This window comes from Oncorhynchus tshawytscha, linkage group LG10, assembly GCF_018296145.1.
Source record: "Oncorhynchus tshawytscha isolate Ot180627B linkage group LG10, Otsh_v2.0, whole genome shotgun sequence".
NCBI classification, from domain to species: Eukaryota; Metazoa; Chordata; class Actinopteri; order Salmoniformes; family Salmonidae; genus Oncorhynchus; species Oncorhynchus tshawytscha.
The window spans coordinates 26,044,582-26,071,856 of NC_056438.1; the positions used below are offsets into that span (position 1 = coordinate 26,044,582).

Here is a 27,275-nt window from a genome sequence, read left to right on the forward strand (position 1 = left end):
CTAAGCACTACTTAGTCTAAAATGAACAAAGCATCAGAAAATCAGTTTGTGTTAACATCTCAAGTGTTTTAATGAGGAACTCAGTGTTGCACAACAAGTCTTTTTCTCAGTAATGTTAGTAAAGCAAACAATTGCACAGTACAAGTGGCAGGAATGTCGCTCACACACACACACACACGCCTTGTCATGGGGGAAAATAGATTGTTTCATGGCCAAACCATCCCACTGTCGAAAGCCCACCTTAAAGCCATCTCCACAAGGCCTTTCCACAGGGCTAGATTCCTTAGTTGCTTCATCCATATTTTATATATACCCATTGATTCTTGAAGACTGTAACTTGCCTCATGAGTTTTGTTCAATTGTTGTACTTTATCAGAACCCAAAATCTACTCCAATGTAAAAAATTAAGTAACCAAACACTGTATAGCCTCAAAACATAGTTCAAACTATAACGTTGATATAATGGATGGTCAGTCCTTGCATCCATAGCTCGGTCTATGAATTTGAGAGAAGTTACATTTCTTCAGGCCCATCCCTCAGCTTTTTACCAAAACAATCAAGGATTCTAGCTTTAAGCAGGACACCTCAGAGTGGGGGAATTCTTCTTCTCCTCCCTCTCAAATTCCATCCCTAACCCCCAAGTCACCTCTGCGGCTGCTACCCTGGGATACCACCCACAATATACTGCTACATGCAGACCAAGGCAGTGAGTGTTTGAAGCGTCAAAGCTGAAGAAGGTCAGGCTGGGCCGAATGGCTGTGATGTCACTTCCTGTGAGCCCAGAGGAAAGCAGGAAGTTGGCCCAGGTCACCAACCGTACGCTCGCGTCCACACCGCTTTTTTCTTGAAATCCGTGGAGGACTTCAGAGCCAGCAAGGCAGCTGTACAGAAAGGGGAGAGAAATAGCAGTGGGGTGTTAGAAACCAGTGGTCAAAATCAAAAAGCCCTTTTGTCTTGAAATACTGCATGTACTTCCTATTTTTCCATATAAAAGTGTCTGCTAAATGACCATATTATGAATTGGACATTGAGCTTTGTGGCGCTCTGTCTCACCTTTGGCAGTGTTGATGGAAATCTCTGATAGACCAGTTTCCGGACCTTCAGTGATGCTGAAAAGCCAATCTATGAACTAAGAACCACACAAAAATTGTTTTCTTATAGGTAAACACCATCTGCTACCAATTCACTGACATTATTCATCTCTTATTTTGTTTAGAGCAGTGCGTAGTAGTGTCTTTTGTGATCTGTTTCCACATAGTGAACCTCATTGTCATCACACAAACAAAATGATCAATGTGTGGAGGTTGGGGGGGATCTACCTTCTGTGACTGTTCCCTCCAGGGCTCTTTAGCCAATAGCTGCCTCAGGCTGTGGGGCAATCCCAACAGGCATAGCGAGACTGACTGCTCGGCCAGCACGGCGTCACCGTAGAGAGCGTGAGGTAGACCGGGCGGCTCTGACCCCTGCTGCCATGGAAACCACTGGGTCCTAACGCCCAGAAGGAGGGGCATGGTGTGGTCGCCCCAGGAGATCACCGCCGCAGCGAATACCTGGAGCAGGAAGTCAGTGGCCTGCACAGGATGATGGGGTAATGGAGTCCAGGTTATTCAGCCCAAGTATATGCAACACACAAATAGACTACCTGATTTAAAGACTACACACTGTGCACTTGGCAATTAAACGACTATAAAAGCATACCAATGCTAACAAATAGAAGTCAGAAATCATACCATTCCTTGAAATACCACAGCTACAACTTCACGAGGGTCGACATTCCAAAGTAATTCCTGAATGATAGCCATTCAACTACAGACCTGCAGCACATACAGTGACCTCCAAAAGTATTGGGACAGTGACAAATGTTGTTGTTTTGGCTATCTACTCCAGCACTTTGGAATTGAAAATATACAATGACAGTGAGGTTAACATGCAGACGGTCAGCTTTAATTTGAGGGTATTTTCATCCATATCAGGTGAACCGTTTAGAATTTACAGCACCTTTTGTACACAGTCCCCCCATTTTAGGGGACCGAAAGTATATACAGTGCATTCAGAAAGTATTCAGACCTCTTAACTTTTCCCACATTGTTACTTTACAGCCTTATTCTAAAATTGATTAATTTGTTTTACACACAATACCCAATAATGACAAAGCAAAAACTGTTTTTTAGAAATGTTAGAAAATTTATTGAAAATAAAAAACTGAAATATCACATTTACACAAGTATTCAGACCCTTTGGTCAGTACTTTGTTGAAGCACCTTTGGCAGCGAGATTATTTGGAGAGTTTCTCCCATTCTTCTCTGCGGATCCTCAAGCTCTGTCAGGTTTGATGGGGAGCGTTGCTGCACAGCTATTTTCAAGGCTCTCCAGAGATATTAAATCGGGTTCAAGTCCGGGCTCTGTCATGGCCATTCAAGGACATTTGGAGACTTGTCCATAAGCCACTCCTGCGTTGTCTTGGCTGTGTGCTTAGGGTCCTTGTCCTGTTGGAAGGTGAACCTTCACCACAGTCTGAGGTCCTGGGCACTCTGGAGCCGGGTTTCATGAAGGACCTCTCTGTAATTTGCTCCGTTCATCTTTCCCTCGATTCTGACTAGTCTCTCAGTCCCTGCTGCTGAAAAACATCCCCACAGCATGATGCTGCCACTACCATGTTTCACCGTGGGGGATTGGTGCCAGGTTTCCTCCAGATGTGACGCTTGGCATTCAGGCCAAAGAGTTCAATCTTGGTTTCATCAGACCAGAGAATCTTGTTTCTCATGGTCAGAGTCCTTTAGGTCCCTTTTGGCAAACTCCAAGTGGGCGGTCATGTGCCTTTTACTGAGGAGTGGCTTCCGTAAGGCCACTCTACCAGAAATGCCTGATTGGTGGAGTGCTGCAGAGATGGTTGTCCTTCTGGAATGTTCTCCCATCGCTACAGAGGAACACAGCCTGGAGCTCTGTCAGAGTGACTAATGGGTTCTTGGTCACCTCCCTGACCAAGGCCCTTCTCCCCCGATTGCTTATTTTGGCTGGTCGGCCAGCTCTAGGAAGAGTGTTGGTGGTTACAAATATCTTCCAATTAAGAATTATGGAGGCCACTGTGTTCTTGGGGACCTTCAATACTGCATACATTTTTTGCTACCCTTCACCAGATCATGGCTTGGATTTTGCTCTGACATGCACTGTCAACTGTGGGACCTTATATAGACAGCTGTGTGCCTTTCTAAATCATGTCCAATCAATTGATTTTACCACAGGTGGACTCCAATAAAGTTGTAGAAACATCTCAAGGATGATCAATGGAAACAGGATGCACCTGAGCTCAATTTCAAGTCTCATAGCAAATAGTCTGAATATTTATGCAAATAAGATATCAGTTTTATATTTTTAATACATTTGCAAAAATATCTAAAAACCTGTTTTCTCATTGTCATTTATGGGGTAGTGTGTAGATGAGGATTTGTTAAATAATTGAATCCATTTTAGAATATGGCTGTTAACTTAACAAAATGTGGAAAAGGGGAAGGGGTCTGAATTATTGCACCGTATGTGTATTAAAGTAGTCAAACATGAAGTATTTGGTCCCATATTCATAGCACGCAATGACTACATCAAGCTTGTGACTACAAATTTGTTGGATTCATTTGCTGTTTGTTTTGGTTGTGTTTCAGATTATTTATACCCAATCTAATTAAATGGTAAATAGTGTGTCTTTTTGGAGTTACTTTTATTGTAAATCAAAATAGAATATATTTCTAAACACTTCTACATTAATGTGAATGCAACCATGATTACGGATAATCCTGAATGAATTGTAGATAATCCTAAATGAACCGTGAATAATGACGAGTGAGAAAGTTACTGTCCCAATACTTTGAGCTCACTGTACCAATATCACACCTGCACGTGAACTCTAAACATACCAGCTGTCCCATGTATCAATTCACACACAAGCACACACACACAGAAATAACACAGCACCTGTGTATGTGTTTCTGAGAATAGTGTTAAAATACTTTACTGACCTGCCTGGTGTCTCCACACTTGACAGCGGTCACTCCGTAAGCAACATTTCTTAAGAGTCCCATCAGCTCCAAAAGCCACTCCATTCGTTTGGACACACCTAGAAAGTGTACTTGTTATAAACCAGGGTTTCCTTCTAAACCTGCACAAGCACACGCGATCCAACTAATAAAGAGAATGGATTCGCAAAGTATTTCAAGTCACGTGTGCTTTTGCAGCTAGAACGAAAACAGGAGTACTTCAGGAGTACTTTAGGAGTACTTCAATGACCAATAAACGATCAATGCAGTATATTACAAACACTTTGCAAATACCCCTGACCCCCCTTGGCACTTCTATAGGTCTAAAAGGTCAGATCAGTTCAAGCACAATGTTGAAATCCGCCAGCCCTGAAAGCTGATTGGTTGCTGGGCTGACCTGTGTTGGGGCTGGCGGCCAGACGGCATTGGTAGAAAGTCTGCAGGAGGAGCCAGCCCACCTTGTTGCTGGACCAACCTCGGAGCACGGCCGCGATGACATCGTTGAGGCCCAGGAGTGGCACTCGGCCCTGAGAGGTGAGGTGAGCCAGGATGAAGCTGGTCTTCTCCATCTGTTTCTGTAGAGGAGGCAAGAGAGCAACACACCACTCAAAGAAGGGATGTGATCGAAATCGGACAAAATAGAAACGCAGCAGGAAGACAACATTGGTTTTGGGGAAGGTTGATTTTAATGACGCATGGGGTGACGCGACAATCAGTACCTCTGTGACTTGGGCGATGCGGTCGATCTCTGTGTCAGCCAACTCGGACAGACATTTGGAGACTCCCACGTACAGGTGTACCTCTTGGTCCTACAATAAACCATGGACATACATCTCAGTGCATGGTCGATATTCAATAATGCTTAGTGATCACTAGTCTTGCACACACAGCCATTTCTTGTCGTGTGATTGACTAAGAAGAATAAGTGACAGGTGTACTTGTCTAAAAAAAATAAAGATTTCCCTGCCTGTATGTGGTTGGGGAGTACGTTGAAGATCTTCTCTATAGTAGTACACAGGACGGCCCAGACGGTGTTGGGCGGGTTGGGGAGGGCCATGGCCTGTGCCAGGCCCCGGAGGAGGGACAAACAGATGGCCAGGCGCTGGGGCCGGACGTCCTGCTGGAACTGCTGCAGACCCAGGGTCTCCAAGTAAACCTGAAGCTTGTCCTCCGACACGTGCTTCATCCAAACAGAGAGATTGTCGTACAGGTGACCTCGCGTCCACATCTAGGGGGAAGAGAACCATGGAGGAAGAATGAATGGAGGGCTCGCACTCTTCATTTCGTTCCCAGAGGGGGGGGGGGTTATTACAAGCTGTAATGTCTGGCCAAACAATAATTGACCAATAAACTTCCAGGAAAAAATGAAACCCATAGTACTTCAACCATCCACTGACATTCAGAATTGAAAATCCCTGAATGGCATATTCATAGAGGATTACAAACGGGGTTATGGAGGACTCACACTAAGACTGTGGACCAGGGGAGGGCTCAGCCACACCCCCAGGAAGAGAGATGCACTCTGGGAAGACTGGGCTTGGTTGGATGCCAGCTCTATACATTGGTGTTGGACCACCTCACCTGTTGGGAAAATAACATGTATTTTGCTAATCCATGATTGCTAGACTTTCACTGTGTGTGTGTGTGTACATATTTATCCTTTCCTACTGAGATGTACATATTTTTTACAAGGAGGCCATATCATTTATATGTGTGTTTGTGAAGTGTATGATTATGTGGAACAGATAGGTGGGGAAGGTATCACGGTACCAAAGTTGAGCCTCATGAGAGGGGACAGGATGGCGCTCCAGTTGACAGGGGGGTACTGGTAACTCCCTCCCACTGTGGCCAGGGAGGACAGGGCTGTCTTCACCAGGCTAGGGTGGGCAAACTCTGGACCTTTCTTTCCTGCCTCGGTGAGGAAGTCCACAACAGATCTGATAACACTCTTCTCTGGGAGGTAACTGAAGTCCTGGGGCACTGAGAGAGAGAGAGAGGTGCTTGACTAAGCTTTTTTCCATGCATTGGAAGGGGCAGGATTTACACGTTTAGCACGACTCCATTAGTTGTGTTACACGGGGCAAGCTAAGTCTACCTAAAGTATTTAAAAGAAAATACTGAGTCATGCATAGAAGTACATACAGTCTTGGCCAAAAATATTGGCACCCTTGCACTTTTTTCAAGTAACTCACAATTTTCACAAAAAATAAGTTGAAATTGATCAAAGCGTTTGGTCTCCACAATTTATTTAATTGTTAATATTACAGAATGTTTGTTTTTCATTCAGAACTTAATACAGTGGGGCAAAAAAGCATTTAGTCAGCCACCAATTGTGCAAGTTCTCCTACTTAAAACGACGAGAGAGGCCTGTAATTTTCATCATAGGTACACTTCAACTATGACAGACAAAATGAGAAATCACATTGTAGGATTTTTTATGACTTTATTTGCAAATTATGGTGGAAAATAAGTATTTGGTCAATAACAAAAGTTTATCTGAATACTTTGTTATATATCCTTTGTTGGCAATGACAGAGGTCAAACGTTTTCTGTAAGTCTTCACAAGGTTTTCACACACTGTTGCTGGTATTTTGGCCCATTCCTCCATGCAGATCTCATCTAGAGCAGTGATGTTTTGGGGCTGTTGCTGGGCAACACAGACTTTCAACTCCCTCCAAAGATGTTCTATGGGGTTGAGATCTGGAGACTGGCTAGGCCACTCCAGGACCTTTAAATGCTTCTTACGAAGCCACTCCTTCGTTGCCCGGGCGGTGTGTTTTGGATCATTGTCATGCTGAAAGACCCAGCAACGTTTCATCTTCAATGCCCTTGCTGATGGAAGGAGGTTTTCACTCAAAATCTCACGATACATGGCCCCATTCATTCTTTCCTTTACACGGATCAGTCGTCCTGGTCCATTTGCAGAAAAAACAGCCCCAAAGCATGATGTTTCCACCCCCATGCTTCACAGTAGGTATGGTGTTCTTTGGATGCAACTCAGCATTCTTTGTCCTCCAAACACGAGTTGAGTTTTTACCAAAAAGTTATATTTTGGTTTCATTTGACCATATGACATTCTCCCAATCTTCTTCTGGATCATCCAAATGCTCTCTAGCAAACTTCAGACGGGCCTGGACATGTACTGGCTTAAGCAGGGGGACACGTCTGGCACTGCAGGATTTGAGTCCCTGACGACGTAGTGTGTTACTGATGGTAGGCTTTGTTACCTTGGTCCCAGCTCTCTGCAGGTCATTCACTAGATCCCCCTGTGTGGTTCCGGGATTTTTGCTCACTGTTCTTGTGATCATTTTGACCCCACAGCGTGAGATCTTGCATGGAGCCCCAGATCGTGGGAGATTATCAGTGGTCTTGTATGTCTTCCATTTCCTAATAATTGCTCCCACAGTTGATTTCTTCAAACCAAGATGCTTACCTATTGCAGATTCAGTCTTCCCAGCCTGGTGCAGGTCTACAATTTTGTTTCTGGTGTCCTTTGACAGCGCTTTGGTCTTGGCCATAGTGGAGTTGGGAGTGTGACTGTTTGACGTTGTGGACAGGTGTCTTTTATACTGATAACAAGTTCAAACAGGTGCCATTAATACAGGTAACGAGTGGAGGACAGAGGAGCCTCTTAAAGAAGTTACAGGTTTGTGAGAGGTGACCAAATACTTATTTTCCACCATAATTTGCAAATAAATTCATTAAAAATCCTAGAATGTGATTTTCTGGACATTTTTTTTCTCATTTTCTCTCTCATAGTTGCAGTGTACCTATGATGAAAATCTCAGGCCTCTCTCATCTTTTTAAGTGGGAGAACTTGCACAATTGGTGGCTGACTAAATACTTTTTTGCCCCACTGTATATCCATTTAAATCAGAAAATAAACAAATGGCATTATTGATACCCTAGACTTAATATTTGGTAGCACAGCCTTTAGTCACAATTACTGCAATCAAGCGCTTCCTATAGCCATCAATGAGCTTCCTGCACCTTTGTACTGGCAGTTTGGCCCACTCCTCTTCTGAGAACTGCTTCAGTTCTCCCAGATTTGAAGGGTGCCTTCTCCCAACTACTGTTTTCAGATCTCTCCACAAGTTTTAAATGGGATTTAGGATCTTGACTCATTGCTGGCTACTTCAGAACAGTCCAGAGTTTTGTCTTGAACCATTCCTGGGTGATTTTTGAAATGTGTTTTGGGTCATTTTCCTGCAGGAAGACCCTTGACCTTTGACGGAGACCCAGCTTTCTGACACTGGGTCCGACATTGTGCTCCAAAATGCCTTGGTATTCTCCTGATTTCATGATGCCATGCACATATTCAAGGCACCCAGTGTCAGAGGCATCAAAGCAACCCAAAACATCACTGAACCTCCATGTTTGACTGTAGGGAAGGTGTACTTTTCGTTGAAAACTTCCATTTTGTTTTCTGTAAACAGAGAGATGGTGTGCTTGGCCCAAAAAAACCTAATTTGGTCTCATCTGTCCAGAGGACATTCTCCCAGAAGGATCTTGGCATGTTCAGGTGTGTTTTGGCAAATTGCAGTCTGGCTTTCTCATGTCTCTCTCGCAACAGTGGGTTCCTCCTGGGTCTCTTACCATATAACCCCCTTTCATTGAGTTGGCGACGGATGGTGTGAGTTGAAACTGTCATACCTTTGTGTCTGATGGTCCGCTTGAGTCTGTGTGGCAGTTGATCGAGGTGCATCGAGGTGCATCGAGGTGCATTCTCCACCATTCAAACAATCCTTCACTGCAATCTTCCATCAAGTTCTCTTGCGGCCACATCCAGTGAGGCTGGCTACAGTGGCATGGGCCCTAACCTTCATGATAACATTAAGTACGGGGGAAACAGGAACATCGAGGTCTCTGGAGATGGACTTGTAGCCTTGAGATAGTCAACGCTTGGCTACAATCTTGTGTCTTGACCTCCTCAGCTAATTCTCTGGTTCTTTCTTTCTTTTCTCCATGCTCATTGCGGTAAACACAGTGACACATAACAGGAGAATGAGTCCTTTTCTCTATTCAAACTGGTTGAATGAGTGATTTTTATATTGCAGACACCTGCAACTCACCACAGGTGAGTTCAATTCCAAAGTAAAAGAAAATTACCTGCTTGAAATCTAATTATTTCTAACTACTTAAGTTAACATTCAGATTTTTTTGTTTTGTTCAACTGCAAACCAAAGACATGCATATGTGGATACCAATAATAAAAAAAAAATCAACAGGAATGGTGCATTATTTGAAAAAAGTGCACGGTTGCCAATATTTTTGGCCACAACTGTATAGAACAGTGGTCGCCAACTGGTTGTTCGCGATCGACTTGTCGATCTCCAAGGCAGTTCTAGTCGATCTGTAAAAAACCCAACGATAAAGCCTTGTGTTTCTATTTTTATTTTATATTTGTCTCGGGCTGTTGGTGGTAGGTGCAGCAATTTCAGCTGCCTTGCACGCCGGGTAGGCAAACTGTTGCCATTTCATATGTCTAAAAGGTACAAACTCTGCCTTCCCGGTGGGCCTGGAGAGGAAATCAAGTGCACTATGTTCCCGCTGGCCAATCAGATTGCTCAGATGACCGAGTCTGCAATAATGTAGCAGATATAAAAGAAAGCTACGCCAAAATTGATACTGTGAGATTTCAAAATGTTTAAAAGCATTACTAGAGAGAGACGGTCAACGAATACAGCAAAGAGCTGCTGTTTTTTAAGAGTGTTCTTACTGAGCACTGTCAACACTTTGTATTCAACACTTCTATAATCCATAAAAGTCCTGTTCTTCCTATTATCACTCAGCGCTACAACAAGCAGTGCAGCAGTAATGAATGAGAAGGAAAGTGTATCTACAGTCGTGGCCAAAAGTTTTGAGAATGATACAAATATTAATTTCCACAAAGTTTGCTGCTTCAGTGTCTTTAGATATTACTATGTAATACTGAAGTATAATTACAAGCATTTCATAAGTGTCAAAGGCTTTTATTGACAATTACATGAAGTTGATGCAAAGAGTCAATATTTGCAGTGTTGACTCTTCTTTTTCAAGACCTCTGCAATCCACCCTGGCATGCTGTCAATTAACTTCTGGGCCACATCCTGACTGATGGCAGCCCATTCTTGCATAATCAATGCTTGGAGTTTGTCAGAATTTGTGGGTTTTTGTTTGTCCACCCGCCTCTTGAGGATTGACCAGAAGTTCTCAATGGTATTAAGGTCTGGGGAGTTTCCTGGCCATGGACCCAAAATATCAATGTTTTGTTCCCCGAGCCACTTAGTTATCACTTTTGCCTTACGGCAAGGTGCTCCATCATGCTGGAAAAGACATTGTTCGTCACCAAACTGTTCCTGGATGGTTGGGAAAAGTTGCTCTCGGAGGATGTGTTGGTACCATTCTTTATTCATAGATGTGTTCTAAGGTAAAATTGTGAGTGAGCCCACTCCCTTGGCTGAGAAGCAACCCCACACATGAATGGTCTCAGGATGCTTTACTGTTGGCATGACACAGGACTGATGGTAGCGCTCGCCTTGTCTTCTCCGGACAAGCTTTTTTCTGGATGCCCCAAACAATCGGAAAGGGGATTCATCAGAGAAAATGACTTTACCCCAGTCCTCAGCAGTCCAATCTCTGTACCTTTTGCAGAATATCAGTCTGTCCCTGATGTTTTTGCGGGAGAGAAGTGGCTTTTTTGCTGCCCTTCTTGACACCAGGCCATCCTCCAAAAGTCTTTGCCTCACACCTACCTGTTGCCATTCCTGAGCAAGCTCTGTACTGGTGGTGCCCCGATCCCGCAGCTGAATCAACTTTAGGAGATGGTCCTGGTGCTTGCTGGACTTTCTTGGGCGCCCTGAAGCCTTCTTCACAACAATTGAACCGCTCTCCTTGAAGTTCTTGATGATCCAATAAATGGTTGATTTAGGTGCAATCTTACTGGCAGCAATATCCTTGCCTGTGAAGCCCTTTTTGTGCAAAGCAATGATGACGGCATGTGTTTCCTTGCAGGTAACCATGATTGACAGAGGAAGAACAATGATTCCAAGCATCACCCACCTTTTGAAGCTTCCAGTCTGTTATTCGAACTCAATCAGCATGACAGAGTGATCCCCAGCCTTGTCCTCGTCAACACTCACACCTGTTTAACGAGAGAATCACTGACATGATGTCAGCTGGTCCTTTTGTGGCAGGGCTGAAATGCAGTGGAAATGTTTTTTGGGGATTCAGTTGATTTGCATGGCAAAGAGGGACATTGCAATTCATCTGATCACTCTTCAAAACATTCTGGAGTATATGCAAATTGCCATCATACAAACTGAGGCAGCAGACTTTGTGAAAATGTATATTCGTGTCATTCTCAACTTTTGGCCACGACTGTATAGGCTTACGTTGTTGTTATTATTAGCGACTTGGGTCTTTTTTAATATCAAGGAATATTTCACTTTCTCTGTTTATAGGTGTAACAACATGAATTTGTACATGAGGCAGAAATAATGCGGTGTGACTCGAGTTTCGCCATCAGCTGGAAGACGGTGTTCCTTTTTTGGTCAGTGTCAGTGGAGGAAAGGGAAAGCGGAGGGATGTTGAGAGACGGACCCTCAGTCTGCTGCTCTCTCCCTCAGCTGAGACTGAGCATCAGATGCCGGCACCAGCCCAGTAAAATAAAAATATAATTATTTAAATGTATGCTCACTCAGCTGTGCCTCACAAGTACTACACCAATGGCTCTATTACAGGTGTGATCATATAGCCTACCTCAAATTTTGAAATATAGTTTTAATGTCCCGAACAGCAATGCATTGGCAGGTCAATTCAAGCAAAGCCAGTATGTGGTGATAATGTATTGGGCCGATAGCTTACTGCACAAACCTAATTTCTACAGTACTGTTTTTAATTGGTTAATATTGCATAGGCTTACATTTTTTAAGTCATCTTAATGAAAAAAATCAGAGCGGTAGATCTCGGCATGCATTTTGACTCAGAAAGTGATCTTGACTCAGAAAAGGTTGGTGACCACTGGTATAGAACCACTGAATTATAGGTTCTCTATGAAGCCACAAATCTCTAGGTATGTTAGGTCTGAGGCATTTTGTTGTGTGGTCCTTACCTGCTGTGCGGCTGTGGCTGGTGGACATGTGGGCCAGGTGGAGGTGCCCCACCAGACAGGCACTGTTAGACTGCAGCCCGATGGCCCCTGAGAATGTGATGATCTACAGGTGAAAGACAGGAGCAGTGTTAGTTTGTTGCCTGTTTCTTGCTTTATGCATGTCCCTTGTGAGCTGTTAAAACAACATCCTCTTGAAGGACAGTAAACGTCCTCAATCAATCAACGTTCTTACCTGTGTGATGGCCCGTATGACCTCGTTCATTCTGCTCTGCTGCTGGGAGGACTGCTCAGATTCATTCTTCAGCTAGAAGGGAGAGAACAGACACACATTGTCACTTTTTACAGAGAGGAAGAGAAAGAGAGAGGCCCAACTGGGCATAAAATCAGTCTCCCACCAGCAGGTGAAGTTGTTTCGCCAAGCAAGAAGTTTTTGTATGGAGGTCAATGAGAGTGTGTCGAATTTGGTCCCTCCCAAAATATATGGCTTATTTGCTAAGTGAGGTTTAATGGATCTAATAGAAGTTTTGTAATGCTTAAGTTGTTACAAGTGTACTGATATAAGTAGGACACGTGACATCCTGGCAACTTTGAGAAAAAATACTTTATATCGGAGTTGTTTCGAGATGGCCATGCATATTCATGACATGAGGTTAGTAGCACAGAATCTCTCTCCATTGAATTCAGGCAGTTGACTTCAACAACTTTCATTGAATATTCAAAAAAGGATTACAATAATGAGATGTATCCGCCAATCCAAAGAAAGGATAGGTGGGAGCTAGACAGCCTGCCGTGCTGCTTTGTCGACGACGACTCCCATTGTTAGGGCCGGGGAGACATCTTGTTAGTATATCCATACTCTTTACTTATATTCACTTAGAACACACTCTACCATTGCACATATAAAGCCATAAATAGGTGTTTGGCTCTATCTAGGGGGAAATTTTTTGAACTGTTCATTTGGGAGGATTACCTTTTGTATTTGTACAGTACAGCACTGCACTTTTAGGTTCGATTCCACTAACCCCATCCCAAATGTAGGAAGACTCACCTGAAGGATGCCAGTCTCTGATCCCACCAGAGCCACCAGGCCGTTGACAGCAGCCAGCCTCTGCATGGTGGGACAGCCCTGCAACACAGGGGAGGAGAGCCCACTCAATTAATTACAGCTGGACTCACACTGTTCATTGGCATGAATCACTTGCGATGCCAGGCCCATTGTTTAAATAGCTTGTTTGGAACATAGGTAAACGTTTGCTCTGCCCTGGTTGTCGCTCCAGTACCTCAGCCAGTAGGATCTTGATCCAGGCATCCAGAAGACGGGGTTGGATGTCCTCTGCCTTGCCGTGGCCGCAGGATGACAGACCATGAACAACCAGGCCAAGTGCCAATGAGAAACCTGGAGTCTGGACAACACAGGAAAGACGTATAGTTGTAGATTAACAACATTGCACACACACACACAAACCTCGCACACTCATGAAAATGTACCATCTCACCTGCTGGCTCTCCTCTGTCATGCTACGGAGAGTGCTCATGATCTCCTCTGATTTAAGGGCATCAACTACCCCTCCACTGAAGGCTGCCACCCCCACACCTGCTACAGAGTAGGCCAACACCTTGTGAGGGAGGGAGGAAAGGAATGAGGGAAAGAGATAGCATATGGACATTTAAATGTTTTAAAATAATGATTCATAAAAGGTGAGCGAGCACACTATAAATATTATCCGTTAATAACCTTCTAAATGATTTATTTAAGGGAAGACATCGTTATGAATCCTGTTTCAGGTGTCAAATCTGACCCTACAGAGTAAAACAGCAGTAAATGCGATATAAACTAATATGAAGATTTGGGCCATACCTCCTGCAGCATGCGACCCTGACTGCTGCTGTCCCCCTGTAGGGCCTCCAGCAGCTTGTCCAAGGTGAGGCCCACACGGGCCCGGTGTTCTGTCTGTCCACTGCCACTAAGGGCCCCCAGCACCAGGCCTAGTCCCAGCACACAGCCCGCACTGGAGAAAGGAGAGGTAGTGGAAAACGGACGATAGTAGGGGAGTACATTGTTGCACAAACTGAAAGCTTGCCACCTCATACGCACGCATGCGCACATACAGCGCGTTCGGAAAATATTCAGACCCCTTGACTTAACATTTTCTTACATTTTTGCAAATGTATTACAATTAAAAAACTGAAATATCACATTTACATACAGTACCAGTCAAAAGTTTGGACACCTACTCATTCAAGGGTTTTCCTTTATTTCTAATATTTTCTACATTGTAGAATAATATTGAAGACATTAAAACTATGAAATAACACATACGGAATCATGTAGTAACCAAAAAAAGTATTAAAGAAGCCACCCTTTGCCTTGATGACAGCTTTACACACTCTTGGCATTCTCTCAACCAGCTTCAACTGGAATGCTTTTCCAACAGTCTTGAAGGAGTTCCCACATATACTGAGTACTTGTTGGCTGCTTTTCCTTCACTCTGTAGTCCAACTCATCCCAAACCATCTCAATTGGGTTGAGGTCAGGTGATTGTGGAGGCCAGGTCATCTGACGTAGCACTCCATCACTTTCCTTCTTAGTCAAATAGCCCATACGCAGCCTGGAGGTCTGTTTTGGGGCATTGTCCTGTTGAAAAACATACGATAGTCCCACTAAGCACAAACCAGATGGGATGGTGTATCGCTGCAGAATGCTGTGGTAGCCATGCTGGTTAAAGTGTGCCATGAATTCTAAATATATCAAGACAGTGTCACCAGCAAAGCACCCCCACAACTCTTCCTCCATGCTTCACGGTGGGACCCACACATGTGGAGATCATCCGTTCACCGAGATCATCAGTCTTCTGCGTCTCACCAAAAATCTCAAATTTGGACTCAGAGCAAAATGACAAATGCTTGTGTTTCTTGGCCGAAGCAAGTCTCTTCTTCTTATTGGTGTCCTTTAGTAGTGGTTTCTTTGCAGCAATTCAATCATGAACGCCTGATTCACGCAGTCTCCTCTGAGCAGTTGATGTTGAGATGTGTCTGTTACTTGAACTCTGAAGCATTTATTTGGGCTGCAATTTCTGAGGCTGGTAACGCTAATGAACTTATCCTTTGCAGCAGAGGTAACTCAGGGTCTTCCATTCCTGTGGAGGTCCTCATGAGAGCCAGTTTCATCATAGCACTTGATGGCTTTTGAGACTGCACTTGAAGAAACTTTCAATGTTCTTGACATTTTCTGGATTGACTGACTTTAATGTCATAAAGTAATGATGGACTGTCGTTTCTCTTTGCTTATTTGAGCGGTTCTTGTCATAATATGGACTTGGTATTTTACTAAATAGGGCTATCTTCTGTAAACCACCTCTACCTTGTCAAAACATAACTGATCGGCTTGAGGAAAGACGCATTGAAGGAAATAAATTCCACAAATGAACTTTTAACAAGGCACACCTGTTAACTGAAATGCATTCCAAGTGACTACCTCATGAAGCTGGTTGAGAGAATGCCAAGCGTGTGCAAAGCTGTCATCAAGGCAAAGGGTGGCTATTTGAAGAATGTCAAATATATTTAGATTTGTTCAACACTTTTTTGGTTACTACATGATTCCATGTGTATTATTTCATAGTTGTTGTCTTCACTATTATTCTACTATGTAGAAAATAGTAAAAAGAAAAACCCTGGAATGAGTAGGTGTGTCTAAACTTTTGACTGGTACAGCGATTACAGGCTCGAGTCTTTTTGGGTATGATGCTACAAGCTTGGCACACCTGTATTTGGGGAGTTTCTCCCATTCATCTCTGCAGATCCTTTCAAGGTCTGTCAGGTTGGATGGGCAGCGTCGCTGCACAGTTATTTTATGGTCTCTCCAGAAATCCTCGACCGGGTTCAAGTCCGGGCTCTGGCAGGGCCACTCAAGGACATTTAGATTTGTCCCAAAGCCACTCCTGTGTTGTTTTGGTTGTGTGCTTAGGGTCGTTGTCCTGTTGGAAGGTTAACCTTTGCCCCAGTCTGAGGTCCTGAGAGCTCTGGAGCAGGTTTTCATCAAGGATCTCTCTGTAATTTGCTCCGTTCATCTTTCCCTTGATCCTGACTAGTCTCCCAGTCTCTGACGATGAAAGACATCCCTACAGCATGATGCTGCCACCACCATGCTTCACCGTAGGGATGGTGGCAGGTTTCCCCCAGAAATGACGCTTGGCATTCAGGCCAATCTTGGTTTCATCAGACCAGAGAATCTTGTTTCTTATGGTCAGAGTCCTTTAGGTGCCTTTTGGAAAACTCCAAGTGGGCTGTCATGTGCTTTTTATTGAGGAGTGGCTTCTGTCTGGCCACCCACCATAAAAGCCTGATTGGTGGAGTGCTGCAGAGATGGTTGTCCTTCTGGAAGGTTCTCCCATCTCCACAGAGGAACTGAAGCTCTGTCAGAGTGACCATAGGTACTTGGTCATCCCCCTGACCAAGGCCCTTGTCACCTCTCCCAATTGCTCTGTTTGGTCGGACGGACAGTTTTAAGAACAGTCTTGGTGGTTCCAAACTTCTTCCATTTAAGAATGATTCAGGCCGCTGTGTTCTTGAGGACCTTCAATGCTGCAGAAATGTTTTGGTCCCCTTCCCAAGATCTGTGCCTCGACACAATTCTGTCTCGGAGCTCTATGGACAACTCCTTCGACCTCATGGATTGGTTTTTGCTCTAACATGCACTGTCAACTGTGGGACCTTATATTGACAGCTGTGTGCCTTTCCAACTCATGTCCAATCAATAGAATACACCACAGGTGGACTCCAATCAAGTTATAGAAACATCTCAAGGATTATCAATGGAAACAGGATGCACCTAAGCTCAATTTCAAATCTCATAGCAGGGTCTGAATACTTATGTAAATAAGGTATGTTTAAAAATATTTTTTTTAATAATTAGCCAACATTTCTAAAAACCTGTTTTCACTTTGTTATTTTGGGGAATTGTTTGTAGATTGATTGTTTTTATTTTTATGAATTTAATCAATTTTAAAATAAGGCTGTAACGTTAACTAAACGTGGAAAAAGTCAAGGGGTCTGAATACTTTCCGAATACACTGTATAAGATGGTAGGGCAGTGTCAATCCAGCCATCAGACACACTCACTTGTACTCCAGGTTGCTGTCAAAGCAGCAGGCTTCCAGAGTGTCTAGAGAACTCATCAACAGCTCTGTGATCTTCTGACCTGACACATCACTGAACCAGAGAGATAGAAGGAACAGAGGGAATGCTTTGGAAAAACACAGAAACACAATAACACCCGATGACATCCAATGTCACAATACAAACAAACAAATAAACACGCACACACACCTCAAGAGTCAATTCTCACACACACACCACCCCATCTCTACCCCCATGGCAAGCCTCCTACCTGAGCCTCTCCTGGTGCAGGCAGGACAGCAGCATGCCCAGGGCCAGACCGGAGTGGAACTGGACGGCCTGGGAGTCATCTGCGGTGGGCGAGCCGGGAAGCCCCGCCCTCAGGGTGGCTAGGACCTGTGGCACGCTGTCCTTGTGCCAGGCAACCAGCACGGGCACCACCAGGGACAGGGCCAGGGCGGCACAGGAGCGGGCGATGGCACTGGCCGTGTTCTCTCCCGAGTAGGACCGCTAAGTAGGATCAGTAAGTTGAAGAAAATACTAATTAAACAATAAAAAAATATAAGCCTACCCATACTGTTGAATGGTATTGTAGAAACATTCAACAACAGTGTACAGGTTTTCATTTCTTTTTATGATGTAACATCAATATAGCATGATTTAGATGCCAGCATAATTCAGTGATAATTCTAGTTGTTGTGCTTGGTTGGTGTACTGACGTGTAGGAACCAGGGGAAGACTTGTCCTCTGGGCTTGTAGCTGCTGCTGACGATGCTGAGGAGAGTGTCCAGGACCATGGCCAGCCAGGTGGATGTGGACAGGATCTCAGGGCCCACCTACAGCATATACCACAACAAACGTGGCAGGGGAGAGTTACAGCACCACCCAAATGGTAAAAGCTTTAGATGACTGTGGTCCTTCTTCAGTTCATATTTATTAGGACATTTATCTGGTAAAACAATGGGATACTTTCAGAGACACTCCTTTCTTATTTTATGGTACAGAAATTACCAGCTATTTACTTAAGCAATGAGGCACGGGGGGGTGTGGTAATATGGCCAATATACCCACAGCTAAGGGCTGATCTTAGGAATCACGCAACACGAAGTGTCTGGATACAGCCCTTTGCTGTGGTATATTGGCCATATACCACAACCCCCCGATGTGCCTTATTGCTATTATAAACTGGTTACAAACGTAATTAGAGCAGTAAAAATAAATGTTTTGTCAGCCAATCAGCATTCAGGGCTTGAACCACCCAGTTTATAATAAGAAATAAAATGGTAAAATGGTAATTACACAGTAACAACCTTAGCATGCATTATTTGTTGTTTTCTCTTCAGATTCATTATAACAAACACTACTAGGCACCAGGGTACTAGTATCCCTTGACACTACATCATTTCCTAGTTAATACCAGGTAAGTACCAGTGCTATAAAATACAATGCTCCCATAACGTGTGGAGTCTGCTCTTACCCCAAGTCCTCCCTCCGTGTCAGCGGGCATGTTGCTCTCGTATTTGGCCAGCACCGAAGCCAGACCGCTCAGAGCCAAGATGGAGTTCCCCTGCACCACCGGACTGTCCCTATCGCCACGGAGACACAGGTGTAACACAGGGTTACCATGACAACAGTAGCAGGACTCACTGCCATCGTCAACCAAACAGTATGGCTACAGGCCACTGCTCCTCGATCCCGGTGTTGGGGGCTATAAGTGCGTACAGGATTTTGTTCCAGTCCAGTACAAACCCACCTGCTTCAAGGGTTTGAATGATGGCACTGGCCTAGTCTAGAATAGTCCCACAGTTTTGTTGAGACCAAAGCTATCAACAGACAAACAATCAGTAAAATCCCTTACCATAATTATAAATGCAATATAATTGCGACAAGTTACATTGTTAATGCATACACTTGACACGGTGGGAAATTCAATGTCAATGCAGAGGAGACAGACTTACTTTGCTGCAGATTTGACAACATCAGTCAGCTGGTCCCTGACCCTGTGTAGAGGGAGAGGATAGAGGGAGAGAAGGGGAGAGGAAGACAGGGAGGATGATTTAGAGTCTATCGCTGGACGGGGGGGGATGAACGTTTCATCTTCTCATGTCTTGATTACGCACGCACACAGTCTCTTTTCATCTGAGCGTAGCACATCACTCACATGGCGGATGTCTGTCCCATTGAGAGCATGCATTGACACCGATGTTCCCGCTGGTGTGTGTGAAGATGTAGTTGAAGTCGGAGGTTTACATACACCTTACCCAAATCTTTTCAGTTTTTCACAATTCCTGACATTTAATCCAAGTAAAAATTCCCTGTTTTAGGTCAGTTAAGATCACCAATTTATTTTAAGAATGTGAAATGTCAGAATAATAGCAGAGAGAATGATTTATTTCAGCACATTCCCAGTGGGTCAGAAGTCAACATACACTCAATTAGTATTTGGTAACATTGCCTTTAAAATAGTTTATCTTGGGTCACACGTTTCAGGTAGCCTTCCACAAGCTTTCCACAATAAGTTGGGTGAATTTTGGCCCATTCCTCCTGACAGAGCTGGTGTAACGGAGGTCAGGTTTGTAGGCCTCCTTGCTCGCACACGCTTTTTCAGTTCTGCCCACAAATTTTCTATGGGATTGAGGTCAAGGCTTTGTGATGGCCACTCCAATACCTTGACTTTGTTGTCCTTAAGCCATTTTGCCACAACTTTGGAAGTATGCTTGGGGTCATTGTCCATTTGGAAGACCCATTTGCGACCAAGCTTTAACTTCAGGACTGATGTCTTGAGATGTTGCTTCAATAAATCCACATAATTTTCCTTCCTCATGAAGCCATCTATTTTGTGAAGTGCACCAGTCCCTCCTGCAGCAAAGCACCCCCACAACATGATGCTGTCACCCCTGTGCTTCACGGTTGGGATGGTGTTCTTCGGCTTGCAAGCCTCCCCCTATTCCCTCCAAACATAATGGTCATTATGGCCAAACAGTTCTATTTTTGTTTCATCAGACCAGAGGACATTTCTCCAAAAAGTACGATCTTTGTCCCCATGCGCAGATGCAAACCGTAGTCTGGCTTTTTTATGGCGGTTTTGGAGCAGTGGCTTCTTCCTTGCTGAGCAGCCTTTCAGGTTAGGTCAATATAGGACTCGTTTTACTGTGGATATAGATACTTTTGGACCTGTTTCCTCCAGCATCTTCACAAGGTCCTTTGTTGTTGTTCTGAGATTGATTTGCACTTTTCGCAGCAAAGTACGTTCATCTCTAGGAGACAGAATGCGTCTCTTTCCTGAGCGGTATGACGGCTGCGTGGTCCAATGGTGTTTATACTTGCATACTATTGTTTGTACAGATGAACGTGGTACCTTCAGGCATTTGGAAATTGCTCCCAACGATGAACCAGACTTGTGGAGGTCTACAATTTTTTTTCTCAGAGGTCTTGGCTGATTTCTTTTGGTTTTCCCATGATGTCAAGCAAAGGCTGAGGCACTGAGTTTGAATGTAGGCCTTGAAATTCATCCACAAGTACACCTCCAACTGACTCAAATGATGTCAATTAGCCTATCAGAAGCTTCTAAAGCCATGACATAATTTTCTGAAATTTTCCACAGTCAAAGGCACAGTCAACTTAGTGTATGTAAACTTCTGACCCACTGGAATTGTGATACAGTGAATTATAAATGAAATTATCTGTCTGTAAACAATTGTTGGAAAAATTACTTGTGTCATGCACAAAGTTGATGTCCTAACCCACTTGGCAAAACTATAGTATGTTAACAAGAAATTTGTGGAGTGGCTGAAAAACAATTTTTAAATGACTCCAACCTCTGAATTCAACTGTATTTGGCCTGCAATTTCTGAGGCTGGTAACTTGAATGAACTTATCCTCTGCAGCAGAGGTAACTCTGGGTCTTCCATTCCTGTGGCGGTCCTCATGAGACCCAGTTTCATCATAGCACATGATGTTTTTTGCGACTGTGCTTGAATTAACTTTCAAAGTTGTTGAAATGTACCAGATTGATTGACCTTCATGTCTTAAAGTAATGATGGACTCTCATTTCTCTTTGCTTATTTGAGCTGTTCTTGGCATAATATGAACTTGGTCTTTTACCAAATAGGGCCATCTTCTGTGTACCACCCCTACCTTGTCACAACACAACTGATTGACTCAAATGCATTAAGAAGGAAAGAAATTCTACAAATGAACATTTAAGAAGGCACACCTTAATGCATTCCAGGTGACTACCTCATGAAGGACTGGTATAGTGATCTCTGTTGAGGTGATGGATGGACCAGTTGTTTTAATCCACCTTAGTATGCCAGTATGCCTGGAATCTTCAGTTAACCTTTTGGAAGAATCTGCTGTGCACATTTCCCTCATATCACTGTCAGCCATTAATAGTAGAAAAGTGGTCCTATTTGGCGCTGTTGGTAGAGCACGGCGCTTGAAAAGTCAGCATTGTGGGTTTCGATTCCCACTGGGGCAAACCATACGAAATATGTATGTAACCATGACTAATAGTCCCTTTGGATAGTGTATGCTAAAGTGCATATATAGATATTTTTTAAATAATTAGATACCAGAATATTGTGACGAGGAGAGGAAACTATTTTAGACTATTGATATGTAGCCCATATTCCTGGCAGATTAGCCTTCAAATGATCCCCTCATTTGAGAAGAGAGACGTTTTAGGAAGTTAATACATCTAATTAGTAGTTTCTGTGACTGAGATACACTGGAATTACATTACAAGACTGGCATCCAAATGAGATAGTTAGATTCATGCGAAGCTATACAAAAACTATTAACACTATTGTCAATCTTGTAATGTAATTCCAGTGTAAGTCAGTTTCTGTCACTGACTAGATTTATTCAGGAATGTTGCCTAATTCTGCATCTTTTACCCAATGATAAAGGGCAGAGTAATCTGTGTTAAGAGCTGAGATGTTTTTGATTATAGGGAGAAGAGTCAAAATGACAGGGCTTCATGGTGGATGCCACAGAGGAAGTAATTCAGAACATGACCATCTCCGCAAAGGTCAACTATGTCCTGTTGTTCCATAGTCTTAAATAATGTCAAACTGTCGGCTACAGGGACCAATGGAATGTGCTTTGTTAGAAGATGAGCTGGATTATGGTGGAATAGAACAGCATTTTTAAAGACAGGTGTGTGTGTGTGTGTTCTCACCAGAGCCAGGCACAGTGCTGTTTGTACTGTAGCTCCTCTGGACTCTCCTTGCCTTGCTTCTGCTGCATCTCCAGCTCTGCCCGACGGCCCTAATGACCACAGCAACCATGACCACACAGCAACCACATACACCATACCGGTACAGCAACCATGGTCGCAAATCAACCGCATTCATACGGCAACCATGACCATAAATTGACCAGGAAACTCAATGGAGATAAACAGAAAGACATGCTGTATTCATACGGCACGCACACACCTGTAGGACGGCATGGTACGCTCGGCTCATGAACCCTCGCCAGGCCTGGGGTAGGAGGAGGGCCCGATGCCACTCTGATGGCTGAATGTTCACCTGACCACAGAGAAGAGAAACACTGAGTATGTATGCGCATTCATACGTGCACACTACCGTTCAAAAGTTTAGGGTACTTAGAAATGTCCTTGTTCTTGAAAGAGAAGCCAATTAAAATAACATCAAATCGATCGGAAACACAGTGTAGACATTGTTAATGTTGTAAATGACTATCGTAAACTTGGATTAGCTAACACAACGTGCCATTGGAACACAGGAGTGTTGGTTGCTGATAATGAGCCTCTGTACGCCTATGTAGATTTTCCATAAAATAAATAAGCCGTTTCCAGCTACGATAGTCATTTATAACATTAACAATGTCTACACTGTATTTCTCATCGATTTGATGTTATTTCAATAGTCATTTACAACATTAACAATGTCTACCCTGTATTTCTGACCAATTAAATGTTATTGTAATGGACAAAAAAAAATTGTTTTTCTTTCAAATACAAGGACATTTCTAAGTGACCCTAAACTTTTGGACAGTAATGTATCTGTTTCAGAACAGTATGTGTACAAATAAACAGAAAAATGGTGACGTAGGTCATCCATCTTTAAACACGTTTCTATAAAAAGAACTGTACGTGTTTCCAAAGATCATCACACACCTTGGTGTGGAGTATTCATAGAAAGCATTTTTCCTGTCTAGTGGGAGTAAGCCTGAGTGTACACAAACATATCTAGCAGCTCATAAACAAAACACATGAGAGGGAAGGTTGATGAGTGGACTGCTAAAATAAACCGTTTGTGTAGTATGATGAGGATGCCTTAAACTGTCACTGGGGCGTACAACTAGGGCTGTCAGCCGGTGATTGTCAAGCAAACAACCGCTGGTCTCATGGTAATTGACCGTTAATTAACATAAACACATTTAGCATCTCCTGGCTTCCACGCATAGCCTACAAGCCACTGATGAAGACCTTTGGAGCATCTACATTTTAAAACATCTAATAAATCCATGTAATATAGCCTACACCAACACAATAAATCCATTATTTATTTTAGACAGATCTAAAGAAACATGATGTGAAAAAAATGTAGTCTATTTCAGAAGAACAGAAAAGCTGTCCTTATGTTGTCCTTATGTTGGGCCCTGATATGGCTAAGCCATATGGCAGTGGGTTACACTACTTAGTTTAGCAGACAAGATTTGCTTAGAATTCTGTGGCATTACTTTATATTGTGAAGAATGCAATCGAACTTAGCTGAATAAAACAGAAAGGACATTTTCTCCAAGCGTCTATTCTGTGTTGAGCGGTTAACAAAGAAACAGGTCCTCCTACTTTCTTCATTTATAGTTATTTATGCAACTTTAGTTGTGACACAAATGTTGGGCCATACGTTTAGATTTTAAATACATTCTAAGGCTGCATGATGCAACTCTAATGATGATTTGTGCAGGCTGTACACACTTCATCAGTCTCTAATTCACAATTTGACAAGCACTTGATAACGCCTCGAATTTCCCGGCTGCATGCCCTTTGTGTGGCCGTAATGCCCCCTAAAAAAATTGGGGATGCAAATTGTGCACATACTTTTCCAATTCCGAGGCACATATTGAAGATGTTGGAAGAACTGTCCACATTTACTTTCCGTCAGCCAACAAGATGAGTAGGCCTAACGAACAGCAAAAGCACTAGCCTATGTCAATCTACTATCCCACATAGTACAAAAGTTGACCTATTCTATTCTGTGTGAGAAATAAATATTCCAAACATAGTCTGAGACAGATGTAGGATGCGATAGATCCCAGATTAATACAATCACTAGCATCAAAAAACATGTTTTAAGCAATGAGCTTGGCGCAACAGATGAGAACATTTAGCTTAAAATGTTGATAAACTATTAGGTTATTTCTTCACATTATAAGCGCAGCAATGCACACACTGCTGTAAGCTATAAGTGCAAATGTTCCATTAGCAGGAAAACACCATTCTCAAAAGTGACCACAAATGTGATTATGAATGTAACGGTTTTATTATAAAGGTGCATTTTTAAGGTGAAAATGATCTTCCCAAACTTGAAACTCCCGCGCTGTATAAGTAATGCCAGTTAGGCTTTACACCCGTTGTAAAGCAGATTAATGTGCTTCATTTTAAGAAGTTATTTGGCCACTTTAGTTGTGATACACACCTTATCAAAACATATAGGCTAGGCTACATGAGGTGTGCGACTATGATTTGAAAAAGTCTCCCCCAAAAAATAATGCGCTGTTTGCCTTAAGCTGGGCATAATTCACAAGTAATAATATATCATTCACAAGTGATGGGCTAAAATTGTCACCCATCACATCATTACTGATTTTATCTTGTCTTTACATGTACTAAATAATACATGTGTGAAATTTGCATTGATTTAGAATGGAGCATAATCATGCACCTGTCTCGAAACAGGGGCAGTGGAAAAACACACGTCATCTATGCACTTCAATAGTTTTTCTCGTAAAGAGAAACAATGTGCTTAAAATAAGAAAGTTGAGAAATAAATATAGCAGGCCAAGCCTATAGAAAGCTGATAGAATCCTGCTCTTTTTAACAGAAGCCATCACTCTTGTTTTCTCGTGCAATTGCATAGCCTATAGAAATGTTGCGCAACATGAGCACATGGGCTCTCATGAGGTGTTTGATTAGATTTTCAATGACATCTGCATTGATGTCAGAGTGATCAGAGGGACAATAGAGTGCCGAGTACCAGGCAGTTAGCAAGTTTGGTAAGCTACTAATGACCAGCAGCAGCAGCAGAGCTTGGAGAAGACTAATTACTGTGACTAAGCGGTCACCTGGAATTTGACTGCTGTCATGACTCATGACCGCCGGTGTGGCGGTAATACGGTCACCGTAACAGCCCTACGTAAAACCAGCTGTCAGTTTGAAACATGGCTGTTGGATGATACACAGTGGCCACAAGATAAAAAAGACAAAGTATAAATGTGTAAATGTTCAGGTTACTTTTCTCAAGTCAACCAGCCAGTGATGATGACGGACGAAGAGAAAGAAAGAGCGAGAGAAGACAATGAGAAACAGAAAAGGTAAGGACAACAGAAAAAGAAGAGAATGTGAGTAGATAGAGAGAACATGAACCAAAGAAAGATAAAGTGACCAGAAATATGATGGGATAGGGGAGAAATAGAAAGGCATCTACAGAGAGAGAGAGCGAGAGAGAGAGAGAGAGAGAGACAGAGAGAGGAGACACCCCCTTGCCCCTACCAACTCACTCGGAGGGCCCTCCGTTGTCACGTGTTGCTGATGAAACTTTGAGGGTTACTTCCAGAGTGGCGATGGAATCAACAAACACATCAACTTCGGAACACAGTCGTGACTTGAATGATGCAATGTTCCACTTTTAAATAATAAAACTAGCAATTCAAATGAACAAATCCCCTGTTGTTTAACAAGATATAAACCTCAGTAAGTTAAAAATTTAATTTGGGAGGTATTTAAGTCTCAAAATCCGAAATACATGCATGCGGAACATAATTAGGCACACTTCTCCATTCTTCTCCAAACATATCGCAGTGTGTGTCGGGATAGCACTTCGGTCTGAAGCCGGCAGCTTTGCTGGCTCGTCCGAAGTTGCTATCTGAGGGTCTAATTAACCCCTACACCCTCAATAAATGTCACTCCCTCAGCTTTGGGACACTTGTGCAAATGGCAGAGGTGCACGTGAATGCACAAATGGAGGGCCGAGGGGAACGGGGTGATTTGGGATTCAGCCAGAGAGAGATAGGGGAGGTCACCTCGTGAATGAGAGTGGCTAACATCTGCTGGTAGCTCCGCCCCCTGCTGAGGAGGAAGCGGTTGATTGGTCGTCCATCTCGGTCAGTCTGGACGGGCAGGTCAAAGGAGAGAAGGAGGCCGGCTGTAAAACACAAACATTATATCACATAAAATTTAAATTTGCGGAAAACCTAGCTAACCTGGTCCTAGTCAAATAAATTATAAATATTCATTTGAGAAATGTAACCTTTATTTTCATGAACAGTAGACTAAATGCATAGTAACTCATGCAATCAAGAATTATTCATTTTGCATAACTTTAACTGACTAGCCAATTCCTGATTTTATTAATTTATCCTTATATTTCAATACAGGGGATGTCAACAATTTAGCAGACTTATTAAGGCCTTAAATAAAGTAATTTAAGATTTTTTTTTAAGGACCAGCGGACTCCCTGTTATTGAATTTCTCTTATTGATGGTGTGTGTTGGTACCTACCTGCCAGGCCCGGTTTGAGACCAGGCTGTTTGCTCTTCTCATAGGTTTTCAGCATGAAGCCTGGGATCCCTGCCACCGTTTTCCCCTGGTCTGACCGGAGGCTCCCCCTTTTCAGGGCAGAGTGGTACACCCCACGGGGCATCTGACTCATCTCCTGCCTCACCAGTGACGTCAGGAAGAGCTCAAATGCTGAACAGAGGGGGGTGGGGAGAGAAAGAGAAAGAAATTGGAAAAGAGGCGATAGTGGCATATTTGAATTCTGTTGTTGAAGTCTGCAATGGAACAAAAT

General features: G+C 43.2%; 1 protein-coding gene across 2 annotated transcripts in view; it reads right to left on the bottom strand.

The window, feature by feature from the left end:
- Window positions 1-45: 45 nt before the first annotated feature.
- focad (focadhesin) overlaps window positions 46-27,275 on the bottom strand; it is a 67,971-nt gene continuing 40,741 nt past the window's right edge. For both annotated transcript variants that reach the window (XM_024434768.2, XM_024434767.2), the window contains exons 20-43: window positions 26,987-27,175; window positions 26,509-26,630; window positions 22,677-22,769; window positions 22,418-22,506; window positions 19,194-19,235; window positions 18,713-18,821; window positions 17,955-18,071; window positions 17,507-17,745; window positions 17,239-17,328; window positions 13,979-14,129; window positions 13,617-13,736; window positions 13,401-13,523; window positions 13,169-13,246; window positions 12,353-12,424; window positions 12,121-12,223; window positions 5,799-6,008; window positions 5,494-5,609; window positions 4,996-5,256; window positions 4,748-4,837; window positions 4,426-4,603; window positions 4,011-4,108; window positions 1,320-1,571; window positions 1,054-1,129; window positions 46-881 (exon numbers count right to left, since the gene is read on the bottom strand). In XM_024434768.2, the coding sequence (XP_024290536.2) occupies window positions 808-881; window positions 1,054-1,129; window positions 1,320-1,571; window positions 4,011-4,108; window positions 4,426-4,603; window positions 4,748-4,837; window positions 4,996-5,256; window positions 5,494-5,609; window positions 5,799-6,008; window positions 12,121-12,223; window positions 12,353-12,424; window positions 13,169-13,246; window positions 13,401-13,523; window positions 13,617-13,736; window positions 13,979-14,129; window positions 17,239-17,328; window positions 17,507-17,745; window positions 17,955-18,071; window positions 18,713-18,821; window positions 19,194-19,235; window positions 22,418-22,506; window positions 22,677-22,769; window positions 26,509-26,630; window positions 26,987-27,175 (3,092 nt within the window). In that variant the 3' untranslated portion in view covers window positions 46-807. The remainder of the gene's footprint in view (window positions 882-1,053; window positions 1,130-1,319; window positions 1,572-4,010; window positions 4,109-4,425; window positions 4,604-4,747; window positions 4,838-4,995; window positions 5,257-5,493; window positions 5,610-5,798; window positions 6,009-12,120; window positions 12,224-12,352; window positions 12,425-13,168; window positions 13,247-13,400; window positions 13,524-13,616; window positions 13,737-13,978; window positions 14,130-17,238; window positions 17,329-17,506; window positions 17,746-17,954; window positions 18,072-18,712; window positions 18,822-19,193; window positions 19,236-22,417; window positions 22,507-22,676; window positions 22,770-26,508; window positions 26,631-26,986; window positions 27,176-27,275) is intronic.